The sequence below is a fragment of the Mizuhopecten yessoensis genome, unplaced genomic scaffold (genome assembly GCF_002113885.1).
Source record: "Mizuhopecten yessoensis strain PY_sf001 unplaced genomic scaffold, ASM211388v2 scaffold8213, whole genome shotgun sequence".
NCBI classification, from domain to species: domain Eukaryota; kingdom Metazoa; phylum Mollusca; class Bivalvia; order Pectinida; family Pectinidae; genus Mizuhopecten; species Mizuhopecten yessoensis.
Genome location: NW_018407435.1, coordinates 1,687,228 through 1,706,567, shown reverse-complemented (window position 1 = coordinate 1,706,567; position 19,340 = coordinate 1,687,228). Strand labels below are relative to the sequence as shown.

At 36.3% G+C, this 19,340-nt stretch overlaps 1 protein-coding gene across 3 annotated transcripts in view; it reads right to left on the bottom strand.

The window, feature by feature from the left end:
- LOC110455389 (cytosolic purine 5'-nucleotidase-like) overlaps positions 1-19,340 on the bottom strand; it is a 145,507-nt gene that overhangs the window by 40,968 nt on the left and 85,199 nt on the right. For all 3 annotated transcript variants that reach the window (XM_021505496.1, XM_021505497.1, XM_021505498.1), the window contains one exon: positions 617-711. In XM_021505496.1, coding sequence (XP_021361171.1) covers positions 617-711 — 95 coding nt within the window. The remainder of the gene's footprint in view (positions 1-616; positions 712-19,340) is intronic.

The window sequence follows — 19,340 nt, the reverse complement described above, 5'->3', positions numbered from 1 at the left end:
AAGATTTGTTGCCATGGCTTTGTTTGTAAGTCGTAGAAAAGTTTTGGCAGAATCTGTTTTCTCGTCCATCAATATCTCACCAAGTAATTAACAGGCTGACACAGCCATTAATGCTTGGCAGCAACAATCATTTGTACATAGTAAATAACTCACGGTTTTCTTCAGGTGCATTGTTTCATTGTGTGTAGAAATATAAAACATGTGTGTCCCTGATTTGACACCTAAATATTCCAACAACCCGTTTTACCCGACACGTGAGCCAGCCTTTTTTTTCTGCCTATGTAAATTGAGCTAGATAATGACCCATTTTCATGATTTATTTTTTAATTCTGGAAAAAAAAAAAAAAAGTTTAAATTTGCAATCAGTTCAAAAAGCAATTTCTTTTTCAGCGCACTCACCTTTCAACAAGGCGGCCGGGGTTTGGTTCCTTGATCTGACATGAAAAGGTATATATGGGTTCACCTGCCCAACCAGGACACATTGACCAAGTGATTACTATATACTCCTTTCATTAAGTGTGGGGTACAATGAAGAAGTTCTCAATCAGAACTTATTAAGTACTACAGTAGATACATTTGGTTTGAACATTGACATGCTAATCTGCCCTACACATACTTGGTAACTCAAACAGGGTGTTGAAGATCCGATATCGTGAGTTGTTCTCTTCTCTCTGGACAAACTTGTTGGGGTAGATTGAGTGCATGTCATGTCTGAAAAATAGCAAAAATAAAAATGAAACATTAAATTGAAAAACATTGATTTGATTTCTGTTTCAAAATAAATATATGTCAAAATATAAAGTTCCTGGATTAAAGATTCTGGATTCTGGGAGAGGGCATTATTAGTGTGAAACAACAGTAACATCTGGGCTGACCAGAGAGGCAAACTACCTAGGAAATTACAGTAAGACATTGTTTAACTCCAAGATTTGTGTGAGGTAATAAAATCAGGGAGTTTATTATCAGAATAACCTTAGTACATAATGAAAGGTTTTCTGAGTGGTAAGTACAGCCAGGTAAGTGATGGAGTGTCAACACAATAAGGATTCTGTAATGGCAGATTTTATTCAGTTGACTTTTTTGGATGGCTATGCCAACTGACATCAGAACAGTTATGGTTAGCCTAACCACCTGAAAACATGTCAACTCAAAAAAGTCTACCGCTACAAAATTCTTGAGGGTGATGCTCCATCATTTCCTTGTTAATTATACTCCAGTATAAACCGGGGATTCCTACACCAGCACTACGACTGACAAATGCAACCACCCATAGGACAGTGGATCTCCCTACCCAATAAATCATTTGGTTCATCAATACTGATATATTGTTTGCTATTGCGTGGCACATAATTACTGATTTTCTGATTGGCATCAAACCAGGAGGTTTTTCAGGAAATGCTCCTGAAATTATCCAGACCTATCAATCAACCATCATGTAAGCAATGAAATGGTCAGAAAATAATCTAGACCTCTTGTGCAACCACTATATAAGCTATCAAATGCTCTAGAAATAATCTATACCTCTTGTTCAACCACCACATAAGCTATCAAATGCTTCAGAAATAATCTAGACCTCTTGTTCAACCACTGTGTTGGCTATCAAATGTTCTGGAAATTATCTATGCCTCTTGTTCAACCCCTATATAAGCTATCAAATGCTCTAGAAATAATCTATACCTCTTGTTCAACCACTACATAAGCTATCAAATGCTTCAGAAATAATCTAGACCTCTTGTTCAACCACCACATAAGCTATCAAATGCTCTAGAAATAACCTAGACCTCTTGTTCAACCACTACATAAGCTATCAAATGCACTAGAAATAATCTATACCTCTTGTTCAACCACTATATAAGCTATCAAATACTCTAGAAATAATCTATACCTTTTGTTCAACCACTATATAAGCTATCAAATGCCTCAGAAATTATCTAGACCTCTTGTTCAACCACTGGGTTGGCTATCAAATGTTCTGGAAATTATCTATATCTCTTGTTCAACCACTATATAAGCTATCAAATGCTACAGAAATTATTTAGACCTCTTGTTCAACCACTGTGGTGGCTATCAAATGCTTCAGAAATTATCTAGACCTCTCGTTCAACCACTACATAAGCTATCAAATGCTCTAGATATAATCTATACCTCTTGTTCAACCACTACATAAGCTATCAAATGTTCTGGAAATTATCTATACCTCTTGTTCAACCACTACATAAGCTATCAAATGTTCTGGAAATTATCTATACCTCTTGTTCAACCACTACATAAGCTATCAAATGCACTAGAAATAATCTAGACCTCTTGTTCACCCTCTATATAAGCTATCAAATGCTTCAGAAACTATCTAGACCTCTTGTTCAACCACTGTGTTGGCTATCAAATGCTTCAGAAATTATCTAGACCTCTCGTTCAACCACTACATAAGCTATCAAATGCTCTAGATATAATCTATACCTCTTGTTCAACCACTACATAAGCTATCAAATGTTCTGGAAATTATCTATACCTCTTGTTCAACCACTACATAAGCTACCAAATGCTCTAGAAATAATCTAGACCTCTTGTTCAACCACTGTGTTGGCTATCAAATGCTTCAGAAATAATTTATACCTCTTGTTCAACCACTACATAAGCTATCAAATGGTCTAGAAATAATCTAGACCTCTTGTTCAACCACTATATAAGCTATTAAATGCTTCAGAAATTATCTAGACCTCTTGTTCAGCCACTACATAAGCTATCAAATGCACTAGAAATAATCTATACCTCTTGTTCAACCACTATATAAGCTATCAAATTCTCTAGAAATAATCTATACCTCTTGTTCAACCACTATATAAGCTATCAAATGCTCTAGAAATAATCTATACCTATCAAATGCTTCAGAAATAATCTAGACCTCTTGTTCAACCACCACATAAGCTATCAAATGCTCTAGAAATAAACTAGACCTCTTGTTCAACCACTACATAAGCTATCAAATGCTTCAGAAATAATCTATACCTCTTGTTCAACCACTACATAAGCTACCAAATGCTCTAGAAATAATCTAGACCTCTTGTTCAACCACTGTGTTGGCTATCAAATGTTCAAGAAATTATCTATACCTCTTGTTCAACCACTATATAAGCTATCAAATTCTCTAGAAATAATCTATACCTCTTGTTCAACCACTATATAAGCTATCAAATACTCTAGAAATAATCTATACCTTTTGTTCAACCACTATATAAGCTATCAAATGCCTCAGAAATTATCTAGACCTCTTGTTCAACCACTACATAAGCTATCAAATGCTCTAGAAATAACCTATACCTCTTGTTCAACCACTATATAAGCTATCAAATGCTCTAGAAATAATCTAGACCTCTTGTTCAACCACTGTGTTGGCTATCAAATGCTTCAGAAATAATTTATACCTCTTGTTCAACCACTACATAAGCTATCAAATGTTCTGAAAATTATCTATACCTCCTGTTCAACCACTATATAAGCTATCAAATGCTCTAGAAATAATCTATACCTCTTGTTCAACCACTATATAAGCTATCAAATGCTACAGAAATTATTTAGACCTCTTGTTCAACCACTGTGGTGGCTATCAAATGCTTCAGAAATTATCTAGACCTCTCGTTCAACCACTACATAAGCTATCAAATGCTCTAGAAATAATCTGGACCTCTTGTTCAACCACTGTGTTGGCTATCAAATGTTCAAGAAATTATCTATACCTCTTGTTCAACCACTATATAAGCTATCAAATGCTCTAGAAATAATCTATACCACTTGTTCAACCACTATATAAGCTATCAAATGCTACAGAAATTATTTAGACCTCTTGTTCAACCACTGTGGTGGCTATCAAATGCTTCAGAAATTATCTAGACCTCTCGTTCAACCACTACATAAGCTATCAAATGCTCTAGAAATAAACTAGACCTCTTGTTCAACCACTACATAAGCTATCAAATGGTCTAGAAATAATCTAGACCTCTTGTTCAACCACTGTGTTGGCTATCAAATGCTTCAGAAATAATTTATACCTCTTGTTCAACCACTACATAAGCTATCAAATGTTCTGGAAATTATCTATACCTCTTGTTCAACCACTATATAAGCTATCAAATACTCTAGAAATAATCTATACCTTTTGTTCAACCACTATATAAGCTATCAAATGCTTCAGAAACTATCTAGGCCTCTTGTTCAACCACTGTGTTGGCTATCAAATGCTTCAGAAATTATCTAGACCTCTTGTTCAACCTCTGTGTTGGCTATCAAATGTTCTGGAAATTATCTATATCTCTTGTTCAACCACTATCTAAGCTATCAAATGCTTTAGAAATAATCTAGACCTCTTGTTCAACCACTATATAAGCTATCAAACGCTTCAGAAATTATCTAGACCTATTGTTCAACCACTGTGTTGTCTATCAAATGCTTCAGAAATTATCTAGACCTATTGTTCAACCACTGTGTTGTCTATCAAATGCTTCAGAAATTATCTAGACCTCTTAAACTACCACTATGTTGGCTATCAAATGTTCAGGAAATTATCTAGACGTCTTGCCCAACAACTATATAAGCTATTAAATGCTTCAGAAATTATTTAGACCTCTTGTTCAACCACTACATAAGCTATCAAATGCACTAGAAATAATCTATACCTCTTGTTCAACCACTGTGTTGGCTATCAAATGCTTCAGAAATTATCTAGACCTCTTGTTCAACCACTATATAAACTATCAAATGCTCTTGAGATTATCTAGAACTTTCTGTCACCATACCAGGAAAAGCTTCCGACCTTTTGGTCCAAGATATAAGGAAATAATTTAGACCCCTCCTTGGTCAGCCATTGTAATAGATCTAGTTAGAAAAACATTACTAGAATACTCGATCTTAGTAACCTCTGTTCAGCCATTCCCGAACACTTGAACCAAACAACACTCCGATACAACAAGGCAATTAAGGAAGCTGGGTTAATGGGTGGAATGTTATAGAGGCACAGGACTGTGTTCTCAAATAAACAGACTGGACTACAACAGGGAGGTTGATGGGGGGGGGGGGGGGGGGGGGGGGGGAGTGTCGGAACAGGATTGAGTATACAAATAAACACTTATAAAACAGTCCTGGTTGGAACATGGAGGTCAGTGGGTAGAGAGAATTTGAACGAGTTCATCATAGAGTTTGATATTGAAAAATATCTTATCCTTTTACTTAGACTGGCTGCCATCTCTTAGAATATTGAATTATTTAAAAAAACAAAAAACTTCTAAACTAGGGGGAGATAAGCTAGCACACTTTAACTGATGACCTTTTAATGAGAACTTAGGTGCTGGTAGCCAGTCGACCTGTTACCCAAAATAGGAGTTTTTGTTTTTCCTGTCAGATCTAAGAAGCTGTTTTTTTTTTATTCTGTCATAAAAATTATTGATACAAATATGTTTGTGGCCATTTTGTTGATGATGAAAGATCTGATACAACATTCTGTATCATTCACTGTAATTTTATTCCATCAGGTGCTCAATTGAAACTTAAGAATGGGAACATTTTGACACATTGATGTACCAGTAATTGGCTTGTCCTGTCCATCATCAATGTTTTCATTTTATTGACTGTTACATTACGGAATCGTTAGCTAGGATGTTACATATAACGATAGTTCTCAGGAATATGCTCGAAGCTATTTGAAAGTTAAAGTAGAATTTACATACTGATCATTATGACGGCAAAATGAAATCTTCTCAAATTTTTCCAACGCGCTGATATTAATGACAATTAACATAATATTTCAATTGTTACTTTATCAATTTGTATCAATACCTTCCCATGTTTCCACATCTATGTCTGATGGTTATAGGGCATCTTACTTAGGGTTCAGACAAACTTAAACTGATCAAAAAACAGCTTGATCATTTATTATAAAACATATCAGTTACTATAACATTTTTCAATAATAATAATATAACACTATGTCAAATAGAATATCATAATAAGTGGGTTCCACTGTAGTAAACTATAGCTACCAAAACAGTTCCTTGATAGGACTCCAAGCCATAGGTCCTGTCACTCAACGAAAGTAATCCTCGCCAGGGATCAAAATAGGATCAATTGTCAGTTAATTACTGAACCAGACTCATAATTATGTCATTAATATTGAGTATTTTATTACTGAACCAGACTCGTAATTATGGCATCAATATTGAGTATTTTATTACTGAACCATATTCGTAATTATGTCATCAATATTGAGTATTTTAATACTGAACCTGACTCGTAATTATGTCATCAATATTGAGTATTTTATTACTTAACCAGACTCGTAATTATGTCATCAATATTGAGTATTTTATTACTGAACCATATTCGTAATTATGTCATCAATATTGAGTATTTTAATACTGAACCAGACTCGTAATTATGTCATCAATATTGAGGAAGGTTTTCATACTTGCCAACTGTCCCTGTTTAGGAGGGAGACTCTCGATTTGGGGGCCCTAAAATTTAGCATTTTCACCCAATGAATTTGCTAAACTATTCTATTTTCAAAGATCTGATGATTTTATCTGAAAGAAGAACTCAAAAGATGCCATTTGAAAGTGTTATTTTTACTCTATGGTGTACATACACTCATTTTATTTATGTTTTTAATTCTGAAAATGTGTAATCTCCCCATGGAAATTTCAAAAAGATGGCAAGTATGGACCAGACTCATATTCAGCTAATTCATTACTGAACTAAACTCTTGATACTGTCTTCAATTGTCTGCTAATTTCAAAGAAATAGGACACAATATATCTTGAAAAACACTTTCATACTACAATACATCTGATAATCTCTTATTTGTTTATATTTTTTTTTAGATTTAACAGATACAGACTTCATTCAAAAGAATTAACACGGGACAAAAATCTATCAGTGTATTATGTAGTCAAGTGGATTCAGCACGGAGCCAAAGGATTACACCGACCAAGTAGTTCTCCACGATATCGGAGTGACTCTCGTAATTCTTTGAAGCAGTTCCATCAAGGACGAGAAAATAATCGTGAATAGCAGTAATGGGATGATAATTTTGGGAAATATTTCAGTTGGAAAGCCTATCTGAACAATTGATTAAACCCAGATTGTATTGGCGGTATAGTAAGTTGTGGTCACAAGGGTGCTATAGTCTGTAGCTCTCCCTAGGAGATAAACGTCCGTAGATAATCTTTACAATAATGTAGCGCTTGTGTCTGTCTGTACCTGTATTCGGAGAAAGTGAGAAGATTCCCATTAAGACAGTCTAACTGTAGTACAAGTGTTTAACTAGAACAGAATCTATCTCTGGTGTCCTGACAATCACATCACCATTGTAAGCTTTCACAATTTTCCTTGTATCTTTCAGCAAAAACTTTCAAAACTTTCCTGTATCTTTCCTTTTCAATAATCTTCTAAAATTATTAAAAAAACACAATTATAAAATCTAAGGTGAACAAACTGTAAAAGTAATAAAGCACCTGAATAAAGATGTTTGCTACGCTTCATTTATTTTCGTGTCTTAAGGATCTCTATTCCACGGCTGGCACAACACTAGAGAGTTCCACTGCAGGTTTTTGATATACACAGTAAACTTCTTCAATTTTGTGTTTTGGATTAGATATGGATGTAGTTGGGCCAGGCCAGCAAACTACCACTGACCAGGTAGTTACCAGTTTTTGTTAGAGCAACAGGTTTTTTTATTATCAGGGTCCAGGGTTCAAATCCTGGCTTTGCCCCATTGCATTTTCAGTCTAAAAATGCTGTTGTTGATATCGGTTTTTTCTCTTGTTTATTTCATATTTATTAATTTTTCATAAAAATTTCACGAGGTATAGGTTTCTGTTTAGAAATGATTTATTAAAGCTATATTTTCTTGCATGTGAAAAAATGTCCAATTCATAATTAGAGTTTTTGGCAATATAATGGTGTGGGATCCTTTAAAGACACACATACACAACGCTTACAATTAAAAAATACTGACATTATCAAAACATGCTGAACCATGTGTATATCTTGTTTTGAATATTAACAGACTCAAGCTCTGTTGAATTTCTGTTAGGTTAAGCATAATTTTAAACAACTTTATCAAAACATTGAATTGTGTTTGTCATTTTTTTACGTAATTTTCCAGCATCAGAAACATTTTACTACCAGGTAGATTGGCATGCAATTATAGATATCATATACCAAAATAAATAGCTTGAAATATCTTTTAATGAAGATAAAGCTATTTAAGGTGAAAGTTTTCAACATGACAAACCTGAGCTGACAGCCCCTGGAAATCTGGATTTCAAAGCCCAAGTGAGTGTAAATTAACACTTACACTATAGACCGTCAATGACCTTTAACCCTGTACATGACCTCTGACCTTCCGGTGCCTGGTTTATATACTTCATGCAAGACAGGCGAAGGTCATCACACCCGCCTTATCGCCATGGTAATTATGGGCACGTGCAATAAAAATTTGTCTAATTTCTCTGATTTAGAGACAGGAAGGCAGTTACCCATGTGTTTGGCATAAACAGGGTACCACATGTCCTGGTACAAAGTGTGCCTAGGAGCTCAGTCCTAGTAAAAGTCGGTAAAATCGTAAAATTTAAATGAAAACACACAACAAACGTTTTCAAAGTTTTACTAGAAAAGCTGACGATTTGTTCTGCACATGCTGCAATGACTTGAGAGAGGATGATTTTATGTTTAAACCTTTCCATCAAATTTCTTTATTTCATTTCAGCAAAATTACAATTTTATTTTTAAGCAAAATACCTTGTTTATTTCTTACACCTCTGCCATCATGTAAAATCTGACAGCATGGACATTAAGACATTACTCACCATAAAGTTCAGAAAAAAACGTCCCCCTTATAATTAATCAACAGTTGAATATCACAAGTTGATCATTTGTTCTTGGGAAATGCAATCTCAAATTAATTCAGTTCCTTTAAGCTTCTAGGTTAAACAGTAATACATATAAGTGATGACTCGTATATCTTGAACGTATTTCTAAATGGCATCCCGTCAAAAACACATTATTGTCATTAAATATCTTCTCTGGCTGAAGTGACATCAGCGACAGTCAAAGTCGACCGACACAAGAGGCATAAAGGACCTGTATTATAATAGGGAGAATATTGGAACACTTAACCTGCCCCATTCCTTTGATATTCTGGGTGCCGATTCAAATGAACAACTTTTACATTTAGTATCTTATGGAAGTAATATATGCTATAGAAAACTGTCTGCAGAAACTTCAGTTAGCCCGCAAGCAAATTTCAGCACAATACTTAAAGAGTGAAAATGCTAAAATAAGAAGACCACTAAAATATGTAAATTTACAGTAACTTATTCCTCTTATAGGCAGTGATGTACTGGAGGGGCTCTTTTCCCAGACTGAGTGCATTGCAACAAAAGTAAAACCTCGCTTAAATATATAACATGTTTATATTTTCCGTGGGGTCTCTGTTACTCGTGACCTCTATCTGGGTTGAATCTTATGTCAAAAAGTCGTGACTGTACGATGTTACAATCATAGCTTTTTGTAAGACAACATGTATTCATCACGAGTGTGTGTAACAAGATTTGTACGCGTTACCTAGAAATATAGATAACAGCTTTGATGCTAATAAGGACTTTGCCGAGAAAACATCTAGAAAACATTTGTGATGCAAATTTGTACTTTGTCTAACAAACATTATCTTGTCAAAGGAACCAAGATCTAACTATCTATTTGGCAAGTCTTACTTATAAGGATGGTGGCCGCGGGTAGCACAGTGGTTAGTGCATTCGCCTTTCACTAATATAAGGTGACCTGGGTTCGATTCCTCGAAAGGATATGAAAAGGTATTGATTTATCTGTCTTTACCTGACAGGTTTTACTGGGTATTCCAGTTTCCTCCAACATTATGGATCCCTGTCCCAGTGCACTTTGGTTTTTACCTATATATAGTTACCTTCCCTAACTTCCGTTTGGATGTAACTGTAGAACAGTATAGGAGCAAGACAATTCCAATAACTAGGTCACTTAATTGATTACAGGGATGATATCACAATTCTTGGGTTCGAATCCCGGTCTAGCCCCACTGAATTTTACACTCAAAACACTAATGTAGATTATATTTTGTTTATTTCATTTTTTTTTTTATTTCTCATAAAAGTCCTGTAAGGTATGGTTTTCTTTTCAGAGATTAAAGCACTTGGTTGCATTTTTTTGGCTGTGCATGATACTTGTATTTGGATCCTTAAAAGATTGCAGGTGCAGATTTTTGTCCGTTCAGGCCAACAACAGTGATTAATATAAGTTAGACTAACTTTCATAAATAAATAAAAGTATATATCAAAATCATACTAATTTTAACTTTTTTCAAGGGAGATAATCTTGATACAAATGAGACAGCATATACCCTTAAGATAGCCAGTATACTAGAGTAGATGATTATGAACTAGGATGTCAATTTGTCATGAACACATTCCATATCAAAGAGTGAGAGACATATATAGGTACAGGACTGACAAGGTGTGGGAGTGTGAAACAGGAAAATTACAGGTAAAAGTGACACGTAAGTAACAAAACAGGAAGTCAGTGTCACTTTTGCTCTCATCATTCAATGTCATCCGTGTCATTCAAGATCTTGTAAGCCTCTGAACCTCACAAGGATTTTTTTGACATGCAATCTTCTGATGAAAACAGCTAGCTACTGGATGTATTTGATGGTGAACACTTGTAAACATAAGCCTGGAACTCATATGACTAATTTTGCACAAAGATCAAGAAATGTTTGTTCAAAGTTAAAAAAAAGTGCAATTTCTATCACTATATAGAACACTTATTGTGAATGCACTTTGCTGTTATGTCGGGCAGAATTGACATTAAGTTTTTTGTATTTGTATTTTGCATTTTGACTCTTCAAGAAACTTTTGAATTGGAAAAAATTATAGAAATTACCAAAGGTTTATGTGAGAGAGACTGTGAAACCGACTTGATTTAAAGGTACAAGGAATAACCACAATATCTTTATATATATTTATTATCAAAAGTATATTCTCCATTTATTGTATGTTCAATTTTATCATTATAAAATATCAATTTTTTCTACTGTTTCCCTTAAGATGAATCTATAATTTAAAACATTTATTCTATTTCATTAGTGTAAAATAAGTTAATCAAGTTCTTTATGGTATTTGTAAAATACATTCTTTGACTTATTGGAGTTGTAAATGATATTCTGATTTAATCATACTTGGTTTCTTCTGTAGTTAATTCACACTAATGAAGGAGCTCGTTATCCCAGGTGATCAAGTCACAGGTGTACCACGTTCCGGAAGTTAGTGAAAATAATCCCTCACAAAACTGTGACAAAATTCAGACATTATATTCTTAAATTTCAATCTGATACAAAAAATTAAAGGAAAAAACGGCCAAATGATCTCATTCTGTAACTCTGTAACAAGCCGTCTTCTGTTAGTAGTGGTTTTTAATTCTTTGTATTTTTTTGTATTATTTGAGCAATTAAAACTGAATCCTATATCAGTCAGTTTAGACACCACACGATGATGTAACCGATATCAAGGACTAAATTTAAAGGACCTTTTGTCGCTCGTTCTGTCGCGATAGTCCTAAGGACTCTGTGAAGTGACAGTCCTTTGATATATTCTCACAGAGGTGACCTCCCCTTGACCAATGGTCAACCTACTCACAGGTGTAAAGATTACCTGCTGTCATTGACATTAAGTACATGGTGGATCATATTAAATAGAGATTATCATGTCTGTGACAGTGTTAGTGAAGATGTGTCTAAAAATGATTTCAACCAATTTCCTTAACTGGATAAGTTCTATGCACATCAGGACAAATTTTTGAAAAACAAATCGTAATTTTTTCAGAAAACATTTTAAAACTTTCTTCACAGGTTCAACCCCTTTTACTATCAAATCATGCTGACCACAAAATGTGTCTTAGCAACAGGTTCCAAGTTTTTTTTTCTATTCTTTGAGTGTTTATAGAGTATGATTGGACATAACAAAATTTGGAACGGAAGATATAAGTAGGAAAGAGTAAGATATACGGCCAACAAAACACTAAAGCTATCAGCCAAGTGGTAATGTATGTGTTAATGAGTAAAACTGTTGTGGTCAGTTACACAGGGATGGTCAGTTATACAGGGATGGTCAGTTACACAGCGATGGTCAGTAATTAGAACCTGGACCAGTACGTCAAAAACTTCAGGTGGAAACAATCCCATACTTGTACACGAGTCTTGAACCTTGTAGAAACAATAGACTTAATGTATATAAACAATTAAACATCCAATCTAATGCAAAATAACGTGTCCAAGGCACATGTTACCTGGCTGACCCCACCCCCGAAATCCCTACTGTTGACCTCTCTGACCTTTGATAATTAAGCCTCCTTGTCAATGAAGGGTGGAGTACGATAAAGTTAGGAGAAACTTTGGTCTGATAAACAACACCTGTGTTAATATCACAGATCATAATTAAATAATCTATTCCAGAATATACTTCATTTATTGGAACAGTTTCTTCGAAAATGATAGGAGCGAAAATAGAATGAAGGATCAAGTGAAAAGTGGGCAGGGCCAATTGTAAAACACAGGTAAACTTTAGGCAGGTGAATAAGTTATACAGAATAAAATTCAATTTATGTATAATTACATAAGTCCTTGAGCACTTAGCTATTTGGGAACATTGGAATGGTTCTAGAACTTTTTAAATGTAGGTTAAACAGCCTTTTTAAATTGTAAAAGTGTTTTTTTAGGTAGGTTGGGAATTATGGTAAGGGATGGGATGCTTGTGATATAAGAAGTATATGGCTGCTTATAAGGGAAGGGACACAAGGACCAGATATATAGGGGCTGTTTATAAGGGAAGGGGCGCAAGGACCAGATACATGTATATAGGGGCTGCTTATAAGGGAAGGGACACACAGACCAGAAATGTAGGGGCTGCTTATAAGGGAAGGGGTGCAGGGACCAGATACATGTATATAGGGGCTGCTTATAAGGGAAGAGACGCAGGGACCAGATACATGTATATAGGGGCTGATTATAAGGGAAGGGACGCAGGGACCAGATACATGTATATAGGGGCTGCTTATAGGGGAAGGGGCGCACGGACCAGATACATGTATATAGGGGCTGCTTATAGGGGAAGGGGCGCACGGACCAGATACATGTATATAGGGGCTGCTTATAAGGGAAGAGACGCAGGGACCAGATACATGTATATAGGGGCTGTTTATAAGGGAAGGGGCGCAAGGACCAGATACATGGATATAGGGGCTGCTTATAAGGGAAGGGATGCAGAGACCAGACATATAGGGGCTGCTTATAAGGGAAGGGATGCAGGGACCAGATACAAGTATATAGGGGCTGTTTATAAGGGAAGGGACGCAAGGACGAGATACATGTATATAAATGCTGCTTATAAGGGAAGGGACGCAAGGACCAGATACATGTATATAAATGCTGCTTATGAGGGAAGGGACGCAGGGACCAGATACATGTATATAGGGGCGGCTTATAAGGGAAGGGGCGCAAGGACCAGATACATGTATATAGCGTCTGCTTATAAGGGAAGGGACGCAGGGACCAGATACATGTATATAGGGGCTGTTTATAAGGGAAGGGACGCAAGGACCAGATACATGTATATAAATGCTGCTTATAAGGGAAGGGACGCAGGGACCAGATACATGTATATAGGGGCTGCTTATAAGGAAAGGGACGCAGGAACCAGAAATATAGGGGCTGCTTATAAGGGAAGGGATGCAGGGACCAGATACATGTATATAGGGGCTGCTTATAAGGAAAGGGACGCAGGAACCAGAAATATAGGGGCTGCTTATAAGGGAAGGGACACAGGGACCAGAAATATAGGGGCTGTTTATAAGGGAAGGGGCGCAAGGACCAGATACATGTACATAGGGGCTGCTTATAAGGGAAGGGACGCAAGGACCAGATACATGTATATAGGCGCTGCTTATAAGGGAAGGGGCGCAAGGACCAGATATATGTATATAGGGGCTGCTTATAAGGGAAGGGCCGCAAGGACCAGATACATGTATATAGGGGCTGCTTATAAGGGAAGGGCCGCAAGGACCAGATACATGTATATAGGGGCCGCTTATAAGGGAAGGGGCGCAAGGACCAGATACATGTATATAGGGGCCGCTTATTAGGGAAGGGGCGCAAGGACCAGATACATGTACATAGGGGCTGCTTATAAGGGAAGGGACGCACGGACCAGATTCATGTATATAGGGGCTGCTTATAAGGGAAGGGCCGCAAGGACCAGATACATGTATATAGGGGCTGCTTGTAAGGGAAGGGACGCAGGGACCAGATACATGGATATAGGGGCTGCTTATAAGGGAAGGGAGGCAGGGACCAGATACATGGATATAGGGGCTGCTTATAAGGGAAGGGAGGCAGGGACCAGATACATGGATATAGGGGCTGCTTATAAGGGAAGGGACACAAGGACCAGATACATGTATATAGGGGCTGCTTAAAAGGGAAGGGACGCAGGAACCAGAAATATAGGGGCTCCTTATAAGGGAAGGGACACAGGGACCAGAAATATAGGGGCTGTTTATAAGGGCAGGGGCGCAAGGACCAGATACATGTATATAGGGGCTGCTTAAAAGGGAAGGGACGCAGGAACCAGAAATATAGGGGCTGCTTATAAGGGAATGGATGCAGAGACCAGACATATAGGGGCTGCTTATAAGGGAAGGGATGCAGAGACCAGAAATATAGGGGCTGCTTATAAGGGAAGGGATGCAGAGACCAGACATATAGGGGCTGCTTATAAGGGAAGGGATGCAGGGACCAGATACAAGTATATAGGGGCTGCTTATAAGGGAAGGGACGCCGGGACCAGATACATGTATATAGGGGCTGCTTATAAGGGAAGGGACGCAAGGACCAGATACATGTATATAGGGGCTGCTTATAAGGGAAGGGACGCAAGGACCAGAAATATAGGGGCTGCTTATAAGGGAAGGGATGCAGGGACCAGACATATAGGGGCTGCTTATAAGGGAAGGGAAACACAAACCAGAAATATAGGGGCTGCTTATAAGGGAAGGGACGCAGGAACCAGCAATATAGGGGCTGCTTATAAGGGAAGGGATGCAAGGACCAGAAATATAGGGGCTGCTTATATATAGGGGCTGCTTACAAAGGAATGGGTGATTATTGAGTCAAATATGCTAAATGAAATATTGAAATGTTTTGATTCTATTTTGGCGTTGCACTTGGATGCAAGTTAGTAATAGATAAGATATTTTGGAAGTGTTTATTTTTTCTAAGATAAATTCACCTATGTTCTAATTGCTTTTTTTCAGTTATATTTCATCATAAGAGATTTTGGAACTAGTTTTTGATGTTGGATATAGTCCCCAACATTCTGATGTTGGCTCAGATCTGTGACCGCCCATGTTACAGCCCCAAGATCTAGAGCTCTTTAGTGGGAAAGAGATACTGTGTATCACCTTATTTTTTGAGTACTTCATTTTCCAAACTACAACTGTAGAATTATAACTTGTAAAAGAATTGATTTTTTAATGAGTTTTCTCACAAAATACCACAAAAATTAATTTCTCACAAAAAATACACTGATTTGCAGTAATAAAACTTGTTTGCACTAAGGAACCAACACCTGCCATCTGTACGGAAGACCACATGAGGTGCCTTAACGATACAGCCTTTATTATAATATTTATGAAATTTATTAATCGTTCTTTTCGCTATCTTCTCTTGTCAAAACTTTAAGCTGGTGGTTTTTTCTTTATTTTTGTATTATTAATTATTAATGTCAAGATTAACATGAGTGCAATAAACATTCACTGAGTTTAATTTGAAAGCTTCACACCAAATCTAAACTTCAACATAAGTCTACTATTCAAAGATTAAAAAAGCTTTAGATATCAAAAAGTTGAAAAGTTCATTTTCATTGCGTGTGGACATTGAAACTAAGGATCAGTAATAAAGCTGGTTTTTTTATAATCATTTATTGAATTTACACTCGCATATTACTTACAGGAAAGTTTTACTAGAGCCACTTCAATTCTGTAAGGTCAAGTAATCTGTCAACCCTGTGGTCAGGATTAGTAGGGCCATTGACCAGTATTGACCGGTGTTGACCATGCAATATACTGACCCGGTCTGAAACTAGGGGTGGAGTTTAACTGTCTATAGTAGCTGTACATGTATGATATATATACCATACTTGACCCCGAATCTTATTGAGCACTTCATAAACTATAAATAAATATTGACAAAATGTTTGAATCTCCGATTAGGCTTACAAACAACTTTAAAAGGTTACACACAATAAAGTACTCGTGAGCGATTTACAGGTCACTTGTATGGCTACAAAAGGACACCTCAGTTTTGGCGGGAAATGTCTTTGTTAGATATTCGGCATTGAAGGACGTACAGATCTACACGTATTGAATTTGTAAGGTTAAAGTGCAAAAAGAGCACTTGTAAAGAACCAGCTGGATATTTTTGATATTTACCTAAAAAATTCAACAGGTAATCATAATACAAGTTCTCTGAATCCGATCTTTTCTTCTAAAATATAACCCAGAGGTACAAGGAAAGAATTGTTTGTTTAAAATGAAATAGTAATGATACACTGTACATTATTCAATTTCAATTTATTTATTCTGGCACAAGAAATAAAACTTGACTGTTATTTCAGATTGGTGGTTTTTTTTTCCCGTGAACTCATTCACAGGCACAAGACAATTTTACTGTCTTTTCAATATTGCGGGAAAAAATTGTTAGAATTTATAGAAAGTTCACTCTCTATCAGATATAGTACATTTCAAAACTGACCTATGTAGATAAAAAGATACATATATAATCTCGCCCATAAAATGTGGATCCTAATGGTAGAGAAAACCTAATACATCAACCTTTGTTCCCTAGAAATGACAATAGACCGTTCCAGTTAGTTAGAGCTAAAGTACATGATGAGAAGCATCCATTTTAGATTCAGGGGGTGTCAAATTCAAAGGTCATAAGAAAGATGACACTGATACAAAATGGTCGACTGTTATCGGCGTGACATAATGATCTCTACTTAAGGGTACTTCAAAGGCATGACTATCAACGTTTTGACTCGGTGACGGTAATAGATCATGACATTTCTGAAATCTACACCGAAAAGATAAAATTCACATCAAAAACGTACATGGTCTAATAATTGTTCAAACACTTGTGATAAAGACCTTTTTTTTTATTGCATTAACTGATTTAACAAGCATTGGAAAGTGTGTTCATTTGGGTCTAAATTCGTTCATCCTTTTTAAAAACATTTGTAAGATTTTCAGCCGTTTTCATCAAAAGTGGTCTGACTCAACGAAAAACTATTGAAAATGAATTGCAGACGACATTCTCTTTTTCTAAATCTAATTTTTCAACCATAAACTCCACCACCCATATTGCTGGAGATCATTTCTGTTTTCAGACGAATTGAAATTGATTAAATTATCCAATATTTCCTATAATACTGCCCTGTTTCTGAAAATAAGAGAATAGTATTGAAGATGACTACGTTAATAAACGGAGATTATATTTAACTTGGCAACAGTAAAAAACCCAACGCATCAAACATCGCTCTGAATACATCGTTACAATTTCTGAAAAAACAGACGACATTTTTATTAATGAATGATCCGATGTAATCGCGTAGTATCTGAACTAGCACGTTCACTCTACAGAGTACAGTAGATACTCATACCAATGCCAAGATTCTTTCCCGCCAGATGTAGATTCTTATAACATGAAAGGTATCAGGCTTAAATTCATTTTATTTATTTCAAATTTGGAGGGGGGGGGGGGGGGGGGGGGGGAGAGTATATATGTTACATAGCTTTGCAATTATTTTTTATCCTCCAAGTGTTTTTTGTTTGTTTTAAAACACTGAAAACAAAATGATATCTGAAACAAATTGCAAAAAAAAAAAAAAAAAATGCTAAAAAACAAAAAGATTTCTTGCACGTAACACATTGTTAAGCGTACTTCGGGGGAACGGTCTACGAGTTTATAAATAGCAGGTGCTATGTGTAACGGGGCCAATTTAAATATCTATGTAAGAAATTGAAATGGATTATGGGATTGAACATTCATTATAATAGGGATGAGCATCCCTACGTGGCTTAATGCGTCTGTATGATATGACACATGGGCTACTACGCAGCCAGATCTCAATCTGATTCATTCCGAAGCTTTCCAACACTAAATCAGTACTTCCTATTTAAAGCAATTATGTAACCCGCAACATAGGGGAAAGTGCATAACCATTTGTCTTTTCTGACACTGTCTGTATAACATCTTGGTTAGACTGATTACTCTGATATTAAAGATACGTGTGACAGTTTTCAGGCTTCATGTGGGGATGCACACCTTGAATAATACACCAACATACCAAATGTAGGTCACTGTGACCTATATTTTTTTTTGCTTCACTGCCTTAATTCGATTCCACTTTTGATTCAGCTGCAGTTCTTAATTTGGTTCAACTTTGCATTTAGCTTCTTTTCAATCAAAGCAGGAGTGGGCATATGTGTGTTTTACAAACATTTTATAGCTAGTTTTTAAATATTTCGCTATTGATAGTTCAAAAAATTTCAATCTCAATAAACAGCTTTTTTTAATTATCACATATAATATACATACACTCAGATTCGGGGATATTGATAAGAAATTTATGAAATTTAAAAAAAATACAAAAGTCTGTATAAATTCAATTACAGGTTGTGATTTTGCAACAGGTTGTAGTTCAACCCTATCATACAAGAAACACCGGAATTTTGAAGATGACTTCCTAAGCAAGTGCAGAAACCGGAGGCAGGAACTTATTTTCTAATACAACATGAGGAATTGGTTATGTTCCGGATAAATAAACAGGGGGTGATTGTATAAACATCATTTGCCATCTGATCTTTACAGCGGCCATACTACACAAACTGACTTTCGCCAAAGGAAATACACCACCTTACTACGCCAGAATGCCAAGACAGCAGCCGGCCATGTTTCGCCCTTGGCAGGAGAAGTAAGATGGCCGCCTGCCAAACCAAACTGTTGGATTGGACAATCATCACTAGCAGACAGTGATTATACAAATGTTGTAAGAACAACTGTGGTCAGTGGCCAAAAAATGACCAGTGGGAAGAATACATATAGACAGAAGCAATGAGGTCAAGATGTACAGGGCCGAAGATTGATAATGGAAGGAAGGGCCATGTTTGGAGAATTTCTAATGGTGAAATGGTGTGAGGGGTGGGGGGTG